We start from the raw sequence: 21,518 nt of genomic DNA on the forward strand, positions 1-21,518 counted from the left end.
TGCATTCTTTCCCTCCCCTAAAGTCATAAATCTACTGAGCTTTTGCTTAGTTCTGAATGATATATGTGCATAACCAATAATGCATAACTGAAACATCTGTAAATGAATGTTGTATGTGCATAACCAATAATGCATAACTGAAACATCTGTAAATGAATGCTGTATGTGCATAACCAATAATGCATAACTGAAACATCTGTAAATGAATGTTGTATGTGCATAACCAATAATGCATAACTGAAACATCTGTAAATGAATGCTGTATGTGCATAACCAATAATGCATAACTGAAACATCTGTAAATGAATGCTGTATGTGCATAACCAATAATGCATAACTGAAACATCTGTAAATGAATGCTATATGTGCATACACAATTATGCATTATTGAAACATCTGTAAATGAATGCTATATGTGCATACTCAATAATGCATAATTGAAACATCTGTAAATGTATGCTATATGTGCATAACCAATAATGCATAACTGAAACATCTGTAAATGAATGCTATATGTGCATACTCAATAATGCATAATTGAAACATCTGTAAATGTATGCTATATGTGCATAACCAATAATGGTAACTGAAACATCTGTAAATGAATGCTATATGTGCATACTCAATAATGCATAACTGGAACATCTGTAAATGAATGCTATATGTGCATACTCAATAATGCATAATTGAAACATCTGTAAATGTATGCTATATGTGCATACATAATAATGCACAACTGAAACATCTGTAAATGAATGCTATTTGTGCATGCACAATAATGCATAATTGAAACATCTGTAAATGTATGCAAAATAAAGCAGCTGTTATAGCAAGTAGGAGGGTAAGTCACAGGTTACAGAAATGGTCACTAGTGAAAAAGGACACAAGAGCATCTGTTTGGTGTGTGTAGCAATGGATGAAGGAAGACCGTTCACTTGATCTAAAAGTCTCTTGCTATGCAAAGGTATTTGTGTTAGGTTCAAGGATGCATTTCAAATTCTGTATTTCCTGAGCACACTTCTTGGGATGCTTTGGTGTGTCCATAATCAAGATTCATACATGTGTTATGTAATTTACTTTCAAACTTCTATAAAATGAAGACACAAGTCAGAATATAAATTCACAGATGTTCATCGTGTTTCACTGTTGCAGTCATTGCAAGTCAAGGTCCGGCGTCGGTTGCTGCCGCCTCTTCCCTGACGTCAGTGCGCCAGGGTATAAAAGATGCTGCTGACGCCATTTTCTTCAGTCTTTCTTGCCGCGCGGTGCCCGAAGCAAAAGCAGTGCACAAGTGCCGGTCTGCAGACTCCTGAGATTTCGTGTTCGAATTTCAGATCCGAAGTCTTCATTAAAAGCTAAGTACCCGGTTGGGGAAACTTTTGTCTTGCTCCAGACCGATGTCAGAAAAAGTTAATAATTGTATTTCTTGTGGGAAGCAAATACCTCATAAGGACTTTTATTCTTACTGTATTCCTTGCCTAGGCCCTGACCACGACGTTGCTAGTTGTCGGTTTTGTGCTAGATTTAACCAACGCACTATTAAGCATTGGTACGATTTTGCATTTCACTATTTTGGCAGAAGATTTAACTATACAATGTCGTCAGGTAACCATCCGACTACTGGAATTCACAAGAAACGCAAAGAAAAGGACAGGCATCCAAGGTCCAAAACCAACGATGAGGCTTGTTCTAAGCCAGTCGCCGGTTCGTCGGTTCTCAGTGAGGTGCCTTTGCAGCCCCTGATGACCGCTACTTTAGACTCGCAGGCTGCTACCGACACCCACGTGGTGTCGACCAGGCTGCTAGAAGCTCAAGGTATTGGATCTTCGGAAACTATTCCCTCAGATGGATCTGGAGCCGCTGAGCAGGCATTGGCTTCTTAGGGTGTTTTCAGACCTACTCAATTATATGTTAAAACTACTTCAGCTTCAAAGGCAAAGAGTAAAGCACCTTTAAAGACAAAGAAACAAATACAACAGCCTCATGGACAGGCCTCCATGCCTAAAAAACAGATGCTCAAAATGGTCGAAGACCTAATTACTTTGATCAGGGGTTCCCATCCCCCTCCTGATAAGAGACCTAGGCAAGAGACAGAATATGAATCTTCAGATCAGGTTTCCATTTCATCTGATTCCTCTTCTGATCACGAATGCTCTCTTCCTCCCTTTGAGGAGTCTAATGCTGAAGAATCTATCCCTTCAGCCTCTCCTCCTGAGGATTATTCTTTTGGGGAAACTTTACATACCATGAGAGAGCATTTCCACTGGGAGAGCCAAGATTATTCAGAATCTAAAAAAAGGCTCAGAGACTTCCTTTTACTACCACAATACAGGACCCTAGCTATTCCACCTGTGTTAGACATTGTAGATGATGTATTTTCAGAGTCCAGTCTGACCCCTGACTCCTTACCTCCAGCTCCTGTTAAGTCGGACAGGTACTACAGGGTTCCTGACTCTCATAAATTCCTTTTCAAAAACCCTGCTGCTGACCCAGAAACTATCTCCGAGGGTCCCAAAGGGGTCAAGGCTTCCACTGCAAAAAACCCTATTCCCTCTGACAGGGATTCTAGGGCACTGGACAGATGGGGAAAAAAGATTTACACTTCTGCTACCTTGGCTATAAGGGCTTTAAATTGTCAGTTTCATATGCTCAGATATCAGCAATACATTATGTCACTGCTTAAACAGAAAATGTTGATAAATTCTGAATGTGCAGAAAACAAAGAGATGCAGGATTTATTGCATGCAGCTGAACAAGTTGGAAAGCATACTTTGCAATGTGGTTTTGATTCTCTGGAGGCATCCTGCAGGTCCGCAGTTACGGCTTCTGTCATTAGGAGGCATGATTGGTTAAAGGAACAAACTCTACCTGATCATGTTAAAGCAAAATTATTAGATGCTCCATTACAGCATGATACCTTGTTTGGTGTTAAAGCAGAAGAGGTGTTAAAGAAAATGGAGGACAAAGCTAAATCTATGCAAACAGTCAAGGATGTCTTACAGGTACAGCCACCTAGATTTAGCAGACACTGGCCTACAAAGAATTGGTCCTTTCCAGTGTCAGACAGGCCACAAAGGGGCAGATACAGACACCCTAGAGGCAGATCCCAGCCCCAAGGTTCATACAGGTCTAAACAATGGGGTGCTTCTACCTACAAAACTGGAGAAGACAAATCACAGCCATACAGGAAACAGTCCCAATGACTTCCCCCTGCCAGCACCAAGCACTTATCTTCTGGCAGCACCTTTGGGGGGAAAACTAGCACTTTTTTCTCAAAATTGGCACATAATAACCCAGGACAAATGGGTCCTAGACATAGTGTCACAAGGCTACAAGTTTCACTTCCATACCCTGCCAAGGGCAAACGGTTGGCCAGACCTGCCAAAACATCAATGGGCAGAGGAACAAAAACAAGTCTCATCCCTCATGGACATGAGGGCCATTCAACAAGTACCACAGCAAGAGCAGGGACAAGGATTCTATTCAAGACTGTTCTTGGTACCCAGAAAAGACAAAGCCTGGAGACCAATGCTGGACCTATCTATTCTAAACACATATCTGGATATTCCAAAATTCAAAATGTCAACTCTACAGCAGCTTCTGCCCATGTTGGGCAAGAAGGCTTGGCTTGTGACTTTAGATCTAAAAGAGGCATATCTGCATGTCCCAATCAAACAGGCAGAAGATACATCAGATTCAAAGCTGGCTCAATGCACTACCAATTCTCTGCACTGCCCTTTGGCTTATCTACTGTGCCCAGGGTCTTCACAAAGTGCCTGGCACCAGTAATTGCATACTGCAGACAAAGAGGAATACAAATATATCCCTACTTGGATGACTGCCTCATTCAAGCAGAGAACAAGGACATTCTACTACAGCATCTGGCATTTGTAAAGAGATTACTACCATGCCTTGGGTACACAGTCAACGAACAAAAATCAAAACTCGTACCCTCTCAAGAGATAATATTCCTGGGTGCAAGCTTAAATACAACTGCCCAGATGGCTTATCTCACACCAGACAAACAAAGGCAACTGACTACCTATTTCAAACAGTTGGCAACAAAGGCCCAGTTATCTGCAAGAAAAATTCTGCAGGCTTTGGGCTTCATGGCATCCTGCATTCTACTAATTCCATATGCAAGACTGTATATGAGGAAACTTCAATGGTACCTAAAAAGTGTTTGGACTCAACATTGACACAGCCTGGAAACAATAGTTACTCTCATTCCCTGCCTGCAACAGGAGTTTCGATGGTGGGCGAAGGCATGTCACCAGAACAAGGGACAGCAATTCACTCTACCCCCAGCCACACAGACATTAACAACGGATGCATCGGATTATGCCTGGGGAGCCCACATGGCAGGAAGATGCATTCAAGGCACATGGTCTGCAAAGCAAATGCATCTACATATCAATCAAAAAGAGATGCTAGCTGTTCAAAATGCCCTGACAGCCTTCAAGGGCCTACTTCATCTGGGACAACTACTGATAAAGACAGACAATACCATGGTCATGTGGTACATAAACAAGCAGGGAGGCACTCATTCTTACCCCCTTTGCAGACTAGTCACGACTTTGTGGGACACAGCATTGACTTACCAAGTACATCTGCAGGCACAATTCCTGCCAGGAAAGATAAATACTCTGGCAGACGAACTAAGCAGAAACCTCATGGGTCCCCACGAGTGGAAATTGGATCCACAAGTCTTCAGCATGGTAACAAGGAAATGGGGATGCCCAGACATAGATCTACTTGCCTCACCTCACAACTGGCAACTAAAGAGAATTCTGCACAAGGACTTATCACAGACAAGAATGGAAAGTGGATGCCCTATCTTTCAGCTGGAAAAACTTAACAGTATATGCCTTTCCTCCTCTGCCTCTCCTCCCCAAGGTACTCCTAAAGGTCAGACAGGAGAAGCCAAACATGATACTGATTGCCCCAGACTGGCCACACCAGTACTGGTATCCAATCCTAAGGAACTTGTCTCAATGCCCAGCCTGGACCTTACCTCAAGTGCCTCATCTACTGTCCCAGCAGAACAATCAGACCCTGCACAGCCAACTCAAGACCTTAAATCTGGCAGCATGGTGGATAATGTAGTCATACAAAACACACCTCTCACTAAAGCGGTGATGGATGTCATTTTGGAGGCCAGGAGGCCTAGTACTAGAAAATCATATGCTGGAAAATGGAAGAGATTTTGTGCTTGGAACCAAGCACATGGAATTGACACAGCTGTGCCAAACATTCCTCAGATTTTGCAATACTTGACTGAGATGCTGGACAAAGGCCTATCCTTTTCATCTTTAAAAATTCATGCCTCTGCCATTTCGGCTCATTACAATACAGAGCCACCAATCTTTTCTCATCCTTTATTAAGGCAGTACCTCAGAGGGGCCAAAAATTTAAGGCCTCCAAGGAGATCACCAATACCTGCATGGGACCTCAATTATGTCTTGGAAAACACACCCTGCCTCCTTACGAGCCAGCCGCTACAGCTGATATAAAGTTTTTATCTTGGAAAACAGCTCTGCTCCTAGCAATAACTTCTGCAAGACGAGTCTCAGACCTTCAGGCACTCATGGCTGTGGAACCTTTAATCATTTTTTATCCAGACAGGGTTTCTCTGAGGACAAACCCAACATTTATGCCTAAAGTAGTGTCCAGTGTGGCCCTTAACCAAACTATTCATCTGCCTACCTTTTATCCAAACCCACAGAATAAGGGGGAGAGAATTTTGCATTCTTTGGACATACACAGACAGCTACACTTTTATTTGAACAGAACCAAAGCTTTCAGAAAGACAGAGCAATTACTAGTGGCATATGCTGCAGGATCACAAAGAAAGGCTATCTCAAAGCAGACCATTTCAAAGTGGATAGGCCACTGCATTCATTTCTGCTATTCACAACATGGCAAGCCAGTACCTAAGGGTATTAGGCCACATTCAACCAGAGCAGCAGCCACTTCAGTAGCCTTCCTCAGGGGAGTACCAACCAAAGACATTTTAGAGGCTGCTACTTGGAGTTCAGTGCACACCTTCACAAAGCACTATCACTTACCACTCTACTCTAAATCCAGGGCAGGCTTTGCCACTGCAGTTCTGCAAGACCTAATAGCCACTCCTAATGCTATTTAGCTCCAGCCTCCCAACCTTAGCTTTGGGATACAACCCAATTGTAATGACTGCAACAGTGAAACATGAAGAACATAGTACAGTTGTGTACACTTACAATAAATGTAGATGTTCAAGTGTATTCACTGTTGCAGTCCAGGTTACCCACCCGCCATACCCCATTTCTTTGCTGGAACTTATCTGTACTTCTCTATTCCATACAACCTATGTGGTGTATTTGCTTGTAGATGAAGGCAAAATATATACTTTGGTGCATGCAGGTTTTATTAAAATATTTTTAGCCTACCCTTTTGGGGGCAACTGACATCTGGGGCAAGAAAAAAACTGAAGAAAATGGCGTCAGCTGCATCTTTTATAACCCTGGTGCACTGACGTCAGGGAAGAGGTGACAGCAACCGACGCCGGACCTAGACTTTGGAATTTAGGCCGACTGCGGCTAGCCTGCCAGCAGGATAACCCAATTGTAATGACTGAAACAGTGAATACACTCGAACATCTACATTTATGGTAAGTGTACAGAACTGTACTTTCTGATGGCAGGATCAGACACAATGATCTTTTTGACGTGCATTGCCATTTACAACTGACTAATTAGCTGAGACTTTCTAAGGCAAAAAATATGAAATTCTGGCTGACGAAGAGAAGTATTTCTCAATAGTTCATTCTAAGTAAGTAGAATTGTGATCTAACATGATAAATTAGGCATTATAACTCCATCAACTCTGCTGTCACAGTGCATTATGGGCAAGAAGTAACTATCTAAAAAGCAATTTCAAATCTACATGTCTGTCCCCACAAAGGCATTCACGGTTAGAAAAAATTAAAATAAGTAGTTATTTTTCTGCTGGTTTGGATTGTATAGAACTTCATGACAAGTTAAAAAATATATTCTTTTACTTTCTGTTTGCAGTGGTCCTTTAATGTAATATTGTACCATTTGTGCTTATGTTTCAGTTTCTATGGCAAACAGGACAGAACTTTCACACCTTCTTCAGCCAATTAAATTAAAGAAGCTTATTCAGGACTGGCTGGAGGAGGACACGCCCAGCTTTGACTATGGTGGCTTTGTTGTCGGAGAGCGAGAAGAATCTGCTACTTTGTTCTGTAAATCCCCTGGGGTGCTGGCAGGAGTCCCCTTTTTTGATGTTGTCTTCCATGAACTTGGCTGCACTGTAGAGTGGTTTTACCAGGAAGGGTCACATCTGGAACCTATATGCCATGTTGCCACAGTGAGAGGTAAAGTCCGGCATCTCCTGCTTGGGGAACGAGTAGCCTTAAATTGCCTTGCAAGAGCTTGTGGTATTGCATCTGTTGCTAACAAGCTTGCTGATCTTGCCAAGAAGGCCAGATGGCATGGAGAAGTAGCTGGGACCAGGAAAACAACACCAGGCTTTCGATTAGTAGAAAAGTATGCCATGCTTGTTGGGGGTGTGTCTACACACCGATATGACCTGAGCAGTATGATAATGTTGAAAGATAACCATGTATGGTCAGCAGGAAATATTACTCAGGTAAGCAAAAATAAAGGAGTGCTTTTTTAACTTATAATATAAATCCCACATCTTGACACAAATTTTCCTTTTACTTTGTCGTTTCTTTCTTCCTTATTTCAGTGACTAGCAGGCTACCTGCATCAACTAACAGGCCTTTTTGATTCCCTGTCCTAACAGCAAGTGCTTTATGTAATTGGGAACTGACTGGTGATGAGCCATTTTCTAGGTAGCTGAGATATTTTGGCTCTAATCCTTCCTCTTGGCAGGGCACCCAGTGCTGAGTCATATGGTGGGTGTGTGCGTCCATGCATTCACCATTCTCATCTGCCCACCTGTAAATCTCACACAGGCAAAGGTATCATCTCATCTTCTTTCCCTTCTTCTTACTGCTACAACCTCTCATTTCTCCACTAAGTGGCAGCAAAGCAACACACCAAACCTCCTCTCCCCAGTGTGGACAAGCCAACTACAGTTCCTCACTCCAACACCTCCCGGCCAGTTCCCTAAGTGCCTGGTCTGCAAACTGCTTCTGCAGGGCATCCATCAGTCTGTCGGGATGGTGCTGGCACAAAGTATCAATAACTAGAAGAGACAGGGAAAATTAGATTGGTTGACAGGAAGCATCTGAAGTCTGAATATTCTGACAGAGCCATGGGTTGCATTAAAGTGGAAAAGATGGGCTTGGACTGTCTGTTCTTGTGCTCAGGCACAATCCTAAAAACTAAATCTGGATCTCCATATGATACCTTACATATGGACATGCCCAGATAAAGTCAGCCCTGTTATACATCAATCAGAACTTGACCTGCTTTAAGTTTCTGTACACTATTCAAGCTTTGATACCCTTAAGTCAATTGACTTTTAATCCAAGCATGTTTGATTTGTTTGCAGTAAGAACCATAGACTTATGTATCTTCCTTTGGGATCTGATGTGCTACAGTATTAATCCTTTAGGCCATGAGCTCAAGTCCAAGTCGTACTAGAAAATAAAATTTAAAACTTTGACCATATGTAATGCTGTACATTTTAGATGGGCATTAATGGATGGAAGTATTGAAAATATTTTTTAAACACCTTTACTGAATTATCACTAGTGACACAGGCACATTTACATTTATAAAAAAGTAATCAAACTATAATAAAAAATTAATATTAACAAACATTATACTTCACATATATTGCTATATATCAATTTCTGCCTTTCTAACAAGAACTATCTTTATTAAACAATCATTTATGACACAGGCAATCTTACACTTATATAACTGAAAATAAACCACACCGACACAATCCTAGTTGCAAGCATGTTACATCACAAACCATACTGACACACTTGCAGTTGAAACATTATACATCACTTATACTCTACTCAATCTTTTTCAGTCAAACATTACATAACTCATTTATGTCCTGCGTTCTTTTAAACCTCATCCCTCCATTGTATATATTGTTCCCACAATTCCCATTTTTCCTATGTAGTTTGCTCCGTCCCTTTTCTAAAGATCACAGTTCCAGTTGTTTTATCTCTGTTACTACATGCACTACTTCTAGTAAAGTTGCCCATTTTTCCTATGTAGTTCGCTCCGTCCCTTTTCTAAACATCCCAGTTCCAGTTGTTTTATCTCTGTTACTACATGCACTACTTCTAGTAAAGTTGCCCATTTTTCCTATGTAGTTTGCCGTTCCCTTTCTAAAGATCCCAGTTCCAGTTGCTTTATCTCTGTTACTACATGCACTACTTCTAGTAAAGTAGCCCATTTTTTCCTATGTAGTTTGCTCTGTTCCTTTTCTAAAGATCCCAGTTCCAGTTGTTTTATCTCTGTTACTACATGCACTACTTCTAGTAAAGTTACCCATTTTTCCTATGTAGATAACGTTCCCTTTCTAAAGATCCCAGTTCCAGTTGTTTTATCTCTGTTACTACATGCACTACTTCGGGTAAAGTTGCCCATTTTTCCTATGTAGTCTGCTCCGTCCCTTTTCTAAAGATCCCAGTTCCAGTTGTTTTATCTCTGTTACTACATGCACTACTTCTAGTAAAGTAGCCCATTTTTTCCTATGTAGTTTGCTCTGTTCCTTTTCTAAAGATCCCAGTTCCAGTTGTTTTATCTCTGTTACTACATGCACTACTTCTAGTAAAGTTACCCATTTTTCCTATGTAGATAACGTTCCCTTTCTAAAGATCCCAGTTCCAGTTGTTTTATCTCTGTTACTACATGCACTACTTCGGGTAAAGTTGCCCATTTTTCCTATGTAGTCTGCTCCGTCCCTTTTCTAAAGATCCCAGTTCCAGTTGTTTTATCTCTGTTACTACATGCACTACTTCTAGTAAAGTTGCCCATTTTTCCTATGTAGTCTGCTCCGTCCCTTTTCTAAAGATCCCAGTTCCAGTTGTTTTATCTCTGTTACTACATGCACTACTTCTAGTAAAGTTGCCCATTTTTCCTATGTAGTTCGCTCTGTCCCTTTTCTAAAGACCCCAGTTCCAGTTGTTTTTTCTCTGTTACTGCATGCACTACTTCTAGTAAAGTTGCCCATTTTTCCTATGTAGTTTGCTCCGTCCCTTTTCTAAAGATCCCAGTTCCAGTTGTTTTATCTCTGTTACTACATGCACTACTTCTAGTAAAGTAGCCCATTTTTTCCTATGTAGTTTGCTCTGTTCCTTTTCTAAAGATCCCAGTTCCTATTGTTTTATCTCTGTTACTACATGCACTACTTCTAGTAAAGTTGCCCATTTTTCCTATGTAGTTTTCTCCGTCCCTTTTCTAAAGATCCCAGTTCCAGTTGTTTTATCTCTGTTACTATATGCACTACTTCTAGTAAAGTTGCCCATTTTTCCTATGTAGTTTGCTCCGTCCCTTTTCTAAAGATTCCAGTTCCAGTTGTTTTATCTCTGTTACTACATGCACTTCTTCTAGTAAAGTTGCCAATTTTTCCTATATAGTTTGGTCCATCCCTTTTCTAAATATCCCAGTTCCATTTGTTTTATCTCTGTTACTACATGCACTACTTCTAGTAAAGTTGCCCATTTTTCCTATGTAGTCTGCTCCGTCCCTTTTCTAAAGATCCCAGTTCCAGTTGTTTTATCTCTGTTACTACATGCACTACTTCTAGTAAAGTTGCCCATTTTTCCTATGTAGTCTGCTCCGTCCCTTTTCTAAAGATCCCAGTTCCAGTTGTTTTATCTCTGTTACTACATGCACTACTTCTAGTAAAGTTGCCCATTTTTCCTATGTAGTTTGCTCCCTTTTCTAAAGATCCCAGTTCCTATTGTTTTATCTCTGTTACTACATGCACTACTTCTAGTAAAGTTGCCCATTTTTCCTATGTAGTCTGCTCCGTCCCTTTTCTAAAGATCCCAGTTCCAGTTGTTTTATCTCTGTTACTACATGCACTACTTCTAGTAAAGTTGCCCATTTTTCCTATGTAGTTCACTCCGTCCCTTTTCTAAAGACCCCAGTTCCAGTTGTTTTTTCTCTGTTACTACATACACTACTTCTAGTAAAGTTGCCCATTTTTCCTATGTAGTTTGCCATTCCCTTTCTAAAGATCCCAGTTCCAGTTGCTTTATCTCTGTTACTACATGCACTACTTCTAGTAAAGTTGCCCATTTTTCCTATATAGTTTGCTCCGTCCCTTTTCTAAATATCCCAGTTCCAGTTGTTTTATCTCTGTTACAACATGCACTACTTCTAGTAAAGTTGCCCATTTTTCCTATGTAGTTTGCTCCGTCCCTTTTCTAAAGACCCCAGTTCCAGTTGTTTTTTCTCTGTTACTACATACACTACTTCTAGTAAAGTTGCCCATTTTTCCTATGTAGTTTGCCGTTCCCTTTCTAAAGATCCCAGTTCCAGTTGCTTTATCTATGTTACTACATGCACTACTTCTAGTAAAGTTGCCCATTTTTCCTATATAGTTTGGTCCATCCCTTTTCTAAATATCCCAGTTCCATTTGTTTTATCTCTGTTACTACATGCACTACTTCTAGTAAGGTTGCCCATTTTTCCTATGTAGTCTGCTCCGTCCCTTTTCTAAAGATCCCAGTTCCAGTTGTTTTATCTCTGTTACAACATGCACTACTTCTAGTAAAGTTGCACATTTTTCCTATGTAGTTTGCACCTTCCCTTTTCTAAACATCCCAATTCCAGTTGTTTTATCTCTGTTACTACATGCACTACTTCTAGTAAAGTTGCCCATTTTTCCTATGTAGTTCACTCCGTCCCTTTTCTAAAGACCCCAGTTCCAGTTGTTTTTTCTCTGTTACTACATACACTACTTCTAGTAAAGTTGCCCATTTTTCCTATGTAGTTTGCCGTTCCCTTTCTAAAGATCCCAGTTCCAGTTGCTTTATCTATGTTACTACATGCACTACTTCTAGTAAAGTTGCCCATTTTTCCTATATAGTTTGGTCCGTCCCTTTTCTAAAGATCCCAGTTCCTGTTGCTTTATCTCTGTTACTACATGCACTACTTCTAGTAAAGTTGCCCATTTTTCCTATGTAGTCTGCTCCGTCCCTTTTCTAAAGATCCCAGTTCCAGTTGTTTTATCTCTGTTACTACATGCACTACTTCTAGTAAACTTGCCCATTTTTCCTATGTAGTTTGGTCCGTCCCTTTTCTAAAGATCCCAGTTCCAGTTGCTTTATCTCTGTTACTACATGCACTACTTCTAGTAAAGTTGCCCATTTTCCCTATGTAGTTTGCGCCGTCCCTTTTCTAAAGTTCCCAGTTCCAGTTGTTTTATCTCTGTTACTACATGCACTACTTCTAGTAAAGTTGCCCATTTTTCCTATGTAGTTTACTCCTTCCCTTTTCTAAAGATCCCAGTTCCAGTTGTTTTATTTCTGTTACTACATGCACTACTTCTAGTAAAGTTGCCCATTTTTCCTATGTAGTTCGCTCCGTCCCTTTTCTAAAGACCCCAGTTCCACTTGTTTTTTCTCTGTTACTACATACACTACTTCTAGTAAAGTTGTCCATTTTTCCTATGTAGTTTGCGGTTCCCTTTTCTAAAGATCCCAGTTCCAGTTGTTTTATCTCTGTTACTACATGCACTACTTCTAGTAAAGTTGCCCATTTTTCCTATGTAGTCTGCTCCGTCCCTTTTCTAAAGATCCCAGTTACAGTTGTTTTATCTCTGTTACAACATGCACTACTTCTAGTAAAGTTGCCCATTTTTCCTATGTAGTTCACTCCGTCCCTTTTCTAAAGATCCCAGTTCCAGTTGTTTTATCTCTGTTACTACATGCACTACTTCTAGTAAAGTTGCCCATTTTTCCTATGTAGTTTGCCGTTCCCTTTCTAAAGATCCCAGTTCCTGTTGTTTTATCTCTGTTACTACATGCACTACTTCTAGTAAAGTTGCCCATTTTTCCTATGTAGTTTGGTCGGTCCCTTTTCTAAATATCCCAGTTCCAGTTGTTTTATCTCTGTTACTACATGCACTACTTCTAGTAAACTTGCCCATTTTTCCTATGTAGTTTGGTCCGTCCCTTTTCTAAAGATCCCAGTTCCAGTCACTTTATCTCTGTTACTACATGCACTACTTCTAGTAAAGTTGCCCATTTATCCTATGTAGTTTGCTCCGTCCCTTTTCTAAAGATCCCAGTTCCAGTTGTTTTATCTCTGTTACTACATGCACTACTTCTAGTAAAGTTGCCCATTTTTCCTATGTAGTTTACTCCTTCCCTTTTCTAAAGATCCCAGTTCCAGTTGTTTTATTTCTGTTACTACATGCACTACTTCTAGTAAAGTTGCCCATTTTTCCTATGTAGTTTGCCGTTCCCTTTCTAAAGATCCCAGTTCCAGTTGTTTTATGTCTGTTACTACATGCACTACTTCTAGTAAAGTTGCCCATTTTTCCTATGTAGTTCGCTCCGTCCCTTTTCTAAAGACCCCAGTTCCAGTTGTTTTTTCTCTGTTACTACATACACTTCTAGTAAAGTTGCCCATTTTTCCTATGTAGTTTACTCCTTCCCTTTTCTAAATATCCCAGTTCCAGTTGTTTTATCTCTGTTACTACATGCACTACTTCTAGTAAAGTTGCCCATTTTTCCTATATAGTTTGGTCCGTCCCTTTTCTAAATATCCCAGTTCCATTTGTTTTATCTCTGTTACTACATGCACTACTTCTAGTAATGTTGCCCATTTTTCCTATGTAGTCTGCTCCGTCCCTTTTCTAAAGATCCCAGTTCCAGTTGTTTTATCTCTGTTATGACATGCACTACTTCTAGTAAAGTTGTCCATTTTTCCTATGTAGTTTGCTCCGTCCCTTTTCTAAAGACCCCAGTTCCAGTTGTTTTTTCTCTGTTACTACATACACTACTTCTAGTAAAGTTGCCCATTTTTCCTATGTAGTTCGCTCCGTTCCCTTTCTAAAGATCCCAGTTCCAGTTGCTTTATCTCTGTTACAACATGCACTTCTTCTAGTAAAGTTGCCCAGTTTTCCTATGTAGTTTGGTCCATCCCTTTTCTAAAGATCCCAGTTCCTGTTGTTTTATCTCTGTTACTACATGCACTACTTCTAGTAAAGTTGCCCATTTTTCCTATGTAGTTTGCTCCATCCCTTTTCTAAAGATCCCAGTTCCAGTTGTTTTATCTGTGTTACTACATGCACTACTTCTAGTAAAGTTGTCCATTTTTCCTATGTAGTTTGCTCCGTCCCTTCTCTAAAGACCCCAGTTCCAGTTGTTTTTTCTCTGTTACTACATACACTACTTCTAGTAAAGTTGCCCATTTTTCCTATGTAGTTCGCTCCGTTCCCTTTCTAAAGATCCCAGTTCCAGTTGCTTTATCTCTGTTACAACATGCACTACTTCTAGTAAAGTTGCCCATTTTTCCTATGTAGTTCGCTCCGTCCCTTTTCTAAAGACCCCAGTTTCAGTTGTTTTATCTCTGTTACTATATTCACTACTTCTAGTAAAGTTGCCCATTTTTCCTATGTAGTTTGCCGTTCCCTTTCTAAAGATCCCAGTTCCAGTTGCTTTATCTATGTTACTACATGCACTACTTCTAGTAAAGTTGCCCATTTTTCCTATATAGTTTGGTCCGTCCCTTTTCTAAATATCCCAGTTCCATTTGTTTTATCTCTGTTACTACATGCACTACTTCTAGTAAAGTTGCCCATTTTTCCTATGTAGTCTGCTCCGTCCCTTTTCTAAAGATCCCAGTTCCAGTTGTTTTATCTCTGTTACTACATGCACTACTTCTAGTAAAGTTGCCCATTTTTCCTATGTAGTTCGCTCTGTCCCTTTTCTAAAGACCCCAGTTCCAGTTGTTTTTTCTCTGTTACTACATACACTACTTCTAGTAAAGTTGCCCATTTTTCCTATATAGTTTGGTCCATCCCTTTTCTAAATATCCCAGTTCCATTTGTTTTATCTCTGTTACTACATGCACTACTTCTAGTAAAGTTGCCCATTTTTCCTATATAGTTTGGTCCATCCCTTTTCTAAATATCCTAGTTCCATTTGTTTTATCTCTGTTACTACATGCACTACTTCTAGTAAAGTTGCCCATTTTTCCTATGTAGTCTGCTCCGTCCCTTTTCTAAAGATCCCAGTTCCAGTTGTTTTATCTCTGTTATGACATGCACTACTTCTAGTAAAGTTGCCCATTTTTCCTATGTAGTTTGCTCCGTCCCTTTTCTAAAGATCCCAGTTCCTATTGTTTTATCTCTGTTACTACATGCACTACTTCTAGTAAAGTTGCCCATTTTTCCTATGTAGTTTGCTCCGTCCCTTTTCTAAAGATCCCAGATGTCCTTCAAGGATGCATCTGCAGTCCTTACAAATGGGTTGTCCTGTCGTCAGGCAGCCCTTCGGTCGGCCGGATTCCAAAGTCTGGGTCTGGCCTCGGCTGGTGTCGCACTTCACCCGACGTCATAGCTGCAGTTCTTCGGGTATAAAGGCATCAGCTGACGCCATTTTCCTCAGTCTTTCTTGCCGCGTGGCGCCCGAAGCAGAAGCTGTTCGCAAGTGCCGGTCGGTCAGAACCAGAGATTACTACTACCGAATACTACTTTGAAGACTTCTAAAAAGCTAAGTACCCCGTTGGGGACTCTTTCTTGCCTCAGCCGATGTCAGAAAAAGTGAATAACTGTTTAACTTGTGGGAAACAAATACCTCATAAAGATTTCCACTCTTACTGCTTACCTTGTTTAGGCCCAGACCACGACGTAGCAGCTTGTCTAGCCTGTGCTTCTTTTAACCGACGGACGCTTAGACGTTGGTCGGAATTTGCTGAGCAGTTTTTCGGCTCTGATTTTGCTTATATTATGCCGTGGGATCCTCCGACTTCACAAATATCCAAAAAATGCAAGGAAAAGGACTGACACTCGCGGTCCGCGGTTTCGGCCGAAACCGCGGTTAAGCCAACCACGAGTGTCTCGGTTTCGGCTGAAACTGAGCAAGCGGTTCTTCCTTCAGCCGAAAACATGCCTTCTACCGAGGCCTCTTCTAACCTGGTGGAATCGGCTTCTGAAATCCAACCTGCAGTTGCGGTTTCTCAGGAATTATCTGACACTATTCCCTTGGATATTTCAACCCCTGCACGTGGAGCTGCTAGGCCTCCTGCAGCCATGTCCATTAAGGCCTTTGCCAGGGCTAAAGCAGCTAAAGCTACAAAAACTGTGCCTGTTAAGACCCCCTCTCACAGGCCCAGCTCCAGTTCCCAAATGCTTTCTCTGGCAGAGGATCTCATTTCTTTAATCCGGGGATCCCAACCTCATCCAGACAGGGCCTCTCATCCACCTCCAGAGAAGAGGCCTAGAGCAGAGCCCCCTGAGCCAGTGTCCACAGATGATTCTTCTGATGATTCAGATAATACAGACCCTCCAGAGGCTTCTTATTCCCCTTACGAAGACTCTGATGCTGAAGAGTCCATTCCTTCTGCCTCTCCACCTGAGGAATTTTCCTTTGGGGAAACCTTGCATGCTATGAGGGAACAATTTCAGTGGCAGGGCCAAGATTTCTCAGACTCCAGGAAAAGGCTTAGAACCTTTTTGCATTTACCACAACATAGGCCTTTAGCTATTCCTCCAGTTCTTTCTGTTGTAGATGATGCATTTAATGATGCTTGTACTGCTCCTGATTCATTACCTCCGGCCCCTGCTAAGCCCGATAGGTTCTACAGGGTCCCGGACACACATCACCATCTATACAAGGCTCCTTTTGCAGATCCCGAGACTATCTCCCAGGGGCCTAAGGCTGTAGCAACTACCTCTGCTAAAAATCCCTCCCTCTGAAAGGGAATCCAGGTCATTAGAGATGGGGTAAAAGGTTTACACTTCTGCTACTCTGTCAGCTAGGGCCTTGAACTGTCAATTTCATATGATCCAATATCAAGAATTTATGCTAGACCAGTTAACTAAAACTGTCCTCTGATGAACCTTTTGATAAGAAGTATGTTCAGGAAATGGTACATAACATTCAGCAAGTTAGTAACCATTCTTTAAAATGCGGCTATGATGCACTGGAGGCTTCCTTTAGATCAGCCATGACTGGCACAGTTATCAGAAGGCATGCATGGTTGAAAGAGCAGGCCTTACCGGACCATGTCAAATCAAAACTATTAGATGCTCCCATGGACAAGGCCAATTTATTTGGTTCTCCTGCACAACAGGTACTGAAGAAGATGGAAGAGAAGGCAAAATCTGTACAAACAGTGAAAGATTTCTTACAGGTCCAACCTCCAAGGTTTAGCAGGAATTGGCCCTCCAAAAACTGGTCCTTTCCAGACTCCTCTAAAGCACAGAGAGGCAGGAATAGGCGTTCAAGAGGCAGAAACCAATCCAGGGGTGCCTACAGGGGACGCCAATGGCAGGGTAACAACCAGCGAGGCACAGACGCAGCCACCACCACTGCAACAGGACAATCACAGTGACTTGGCTCTGGCACCGCCTACCAGGGAACAACTAGAAGCACCCTTAGGCGGAAAGCTAGCTTTATTTTCAAAAAACTTGCATTACATCACAAGGGACAAGTGGATTTTGCAAACTATAGACCAAGGTTACAGGTTTCATTTCCATACTCTACCAGGAAAGAGAGGAATGCTAAACCTACCACCAACTCAAAAGGCAGAAGCTCTAAAACAAATCTCTCAACTATTAAGGATGAGAGCTGTGGAAAAGGTACCATCTATGGAACAAGGAAAGGGATTTTACTCCAGACTCTTCCTGGTACCAAGAAAAGAGAGCAAATGGAGGCCTATTCTCGACCTGTCCGCATTAAACACATTCCTCATTGTTCCAAAATTCAAAATGCTGACTCTACAGCAGCTTCTTCCCATGTTGGGCAAGGAGTCTTGGCTGGTGACTCTAGATCTCAAGGAGGCATACCTGCACGTCCCCATACGACCAAGTTGCAGAAGATACCTCAGATTTCTTGCAGGATCAGAGCATTATCAATTCTCAGCATTGCCCTTTGGCTTATCTACTGCACCCAGAGTGTTCACGAAATGCCTGGCATCAGTAATTGCTCATTGCAGGCTTCAGGGAATCCAAATTTACCCCTACCTGGACGACTGCCTGATACAAGCGGACAACAAAAACAAGCTCACAGAAGACTTACAAAGAGTCATTTACCTGCTACAAGCCCTGGGATATACAGTCAATATAAAAAAGTCAAGGCTGATACCATCCCAAAGAATAACCTTTTTGGGTGCAGAGCTGGACACATCAAAGCAAATGGCATTCCTAACTGTAGAAAAGCAAGAGCAACTACCTCTCTACTTCTTGGCATTAACAAAGCAGAACCATCTAACAGCAAGAAAAGTACTGCAAGCCCTGGGCTTCATGGCATCCTGCATAATACTGGTCCCTCATGCCAGACTACATATGAGAAAGCTACAGTGGTACCTAAAGAATTTATGGTCTCAACACAAGCACAGCCTAGAAACCAAAATTCCAATAATACCATGCCTGAAGCAAGAGTTCCTATGGTGGGCTCAGGCCTGTCAATCAAACACAGGATTGCCCTTCTACAGCATTCAACCAAGCCAAACCATCACGACGGACGCCTCAGACCTCGGTTGGGGGGCCCACATGCTGGACAAGTGCATACAAGGCTTATGGACTCAAGATCAGCTGCACCTGCACATAAATCTAAAGGAAATGCTGGCAGTAAAAATGGCAATCCAGACATTCAGACCATTTCTCCGAGAAGGTCAATTGATGATAAGGACAGACAACACCACAGTTATGTGGTACATCAACAAACAGGGAGGCACACATTCATACCCTCTATGCCGGATGGCACTGGACCTATGGAATGTGGCTCTGAGCTACAACATTCAGTTACAAGCAATTTTTGTACCGGGAAAAGAAAATATTCTAGCAGACATATTAAGCAGGACTACCACGGATGCCCACGAATGGATGCTGCATCCGGACATCTTCAAAGCCATTACAAGAAAATGGGGACTCCCAGAAATAGACTTATTTGCATCCCCACGCAATCACCAGCTAAAGAAATTCTGCACAAGGACGTACCACCCACTTGCTTGGAAGGTGGACTCCCTATCTTTCAGTTGGAAAAACCTGACAGCATATGCATTCCCACCACTTCCTTTGATGCACAAGGTGCTTTTGAAGATCAAAGAGGACCGTCCAAGGATCATTCTGATAGCTCCAGACTGGCCAAGGCAACATTGGTACCCATTACTAAGGAGCATGTCTCGGGAACAAATATGGACACTACCCCTGGTTCCATTGCTGTTAACACAGAACAACTACAACATCCTGTATCCAAACCTGAAAACTCTGCAGCTGACTGCCTGGAACATTACATAAGATCAATTAACCCAAATTTATCCCAAAGGGTTAAAGACATTATCCTTGAGGCTCACAGACCCTCAACAAGAAAAAATTATGCAGCAAAATGGAAAAGATATCTCATTTGGAGTACTGCAAAGGAGAAGATGTGTCACTGGTAAACATAGCCAACATCCTGGAATACTTGGCAGAGCTCTTCCACACAGGCCTGTCCTATTCTTCCATCAAGATACATGCATCAGCTATTTCAGCAGAATACAGAGTGGATCCTCCTGTCTTCTCACATCCTCTGCTCAGGCAGTTTCTGAGAGGAATTAAAAATGTAAAACCTCCTAGGAAACCACCATTGCCAGCATGGGACTTGAACTTTGTGCTAGAAAATTGACACTTCCTCCTTTCGAACCAGCAGCAACAGCAGACTTACAATACTTATCATGGAAGACTGCTTTCCTGCTGGCAATCACTTCAGCAAGAAGGGTATCTGAACTACAGGCATTAATGGCAGTGCAACCCTTCCTGATCTTCCATCAAGATAGAGTGTCCATGAGAACAAATCCTACATTTATGCCTAAGGTGGTATCCAGAGTGTCTTTAAATCAGGCTATCCACCTACCTACTTTCTTCCCCAACCCACAGAACAGGGAGAAAGACTGTTGCATACCTTGGATGTACATAGACAGTTACGCTACTACCTGGACAGGACCAAGGGCAATAGAAAAACTGACCAGCTACTGGTAGCATATGCAACAGAAAGGGAAGGAAAAGCAATTTCAAAACAGACAATCTCCAAGTGGATAGGAAATTGCATTAGATTTTGTTACTCCTATCATGGAAAGAAAACTCCAGAGAACATCAGGCCTCACTCTACAAGGGCTACAGCCACTACCACAGCTTTCTTACGAGGAGTGGCTACCAAGGACATTATAGAGGCTGCTACTTGGACCTCCGTGCATACATTTGCCAAGCATTATAATTTACCTTTATACTCTAGATCCCGAGCAGGTTTTGCCACTGCTGTTTTGCAAGGGATCCTAACTACAGCATAATCTCTCTTTTTTTTCCTCCTCCCCTAGTTTGGCTATGGTATTCTACCCATTTGTAAGGACTGCAGATGCATCCTTGAAGGACATAGTACAGTTTTGTACCTACCATAAATGTAGATGTCCGATAGGAATGCATCTGCAGTCAGGATTACCCACCCGCCTTCCCCTCTGTGGTACTCCTAGGGTATTTACCCATCTTATAGCTAGCTGGGGGGGGATCTTTTATGGTGTATTTGTTTGTATATATGTACATACATGCTCATTTTTTGTGTTTGCTCTCTACTATTTGGAAACATTGGCATTTATCCAAATTTAGCCTTCCAAGAGGGCACCTGGCATCTGGGGCAAGAAACACTGAGGAAAATGGCATCGGCTGATGCCTTTATACCTGAAGAACTGCAGCTATGATGTCGGGTGAAGTGCGACACCAGCCGAGGCCAGACCCAGACTTTGGAATCCGGCCGACCGAAGGGCTGCCTGACGACAGGACAACCCATTTGTAAAGACTGCAGATGCATTCCTATCAGACATCTACATTTATGGTAGGTACAAAACTGTACTTTTCAGTTGTTTTATCTTTGTTACTACATACACTACTTCTAGTAAAGTTGCCCATTTTTCCTATGTAGTTTGCTCCGTCCCTTTTCTAAAGATCCCAGTTCCAGTTGTTTTATCTCTGTTACTACATGCACTACTTCTAGTAAAGTTGCCCATTTTTCCTATATAGTCTGCTCCATCCCTTTTCTAAAGATCCCAGTTCCAGTTGTTTTATCTCTGTTACTACATGCACTACTTCTAGTAAAGTTGCCCATTTTTCCTATGTAGTCTGCTCCGTCCCTTTTCTAAAGATCCCAGTTCCAGTTGTTTTATCTCTGTTACTACATGCACTACTTCTAGTAAAGTTGCCCATTTTTCCTATGTAGTTTGCCGTTCCCTTTCTAAAGATCCCAGTTCCAGTTGTTTTATCTCTGTTACTACATGCACTACTTCTAGTAAAGTTGCCCATTTTTCCTATGTAGTTTGCTCCGTCCCTTTCTAAAGATCCCAGTTCCAGTTGCTTTATCTCTATTT

The 21,518-nt window shown here is 41.7% G+C and overlaps 1 protein-coding gene across 1 annotated transcript in view; it reads left to right on the forward strand.

Annotated features, from left to right (window-relative positions):
* QPRT (quinolinate phosphoribosyltransferase) overlaps nucleotides 1-21,518 on the forward strand; it is a 268,247-nt gene that overhangs the window by 101,309 nt on the left and 145,420 nt on the right. The window contains exon 2 of the mRNA XM_044086692.1: nucleotides 7,097-7,653. Within this exon, the coding sequence (XP_043942627.1) occupies nucleotides 7,102-7,653 (552 nt within the window). The 5' untranslated portion in view covers nucleotides 7,097-7,101. The remainder of the gene's footprint in view (nucleotides 1-7,096; nucleotides 7,654-21,518) is intronic.

Source organism: Protopterus annectens, chromosome 10.part0 (genome assembly GCF_019279795.1).
Source record: "Protopterus annectens isolate FY-2018-M chromosome 10.part0, PAN1.0, whole genome shotgun sequence".
In the NCBI taxonomy this organism is placed as follows: Eukaryota; Metazoa; Chordata; order Ceratodontiformes; family Protopteridae; genus Protopterus; species Protopterus annectens.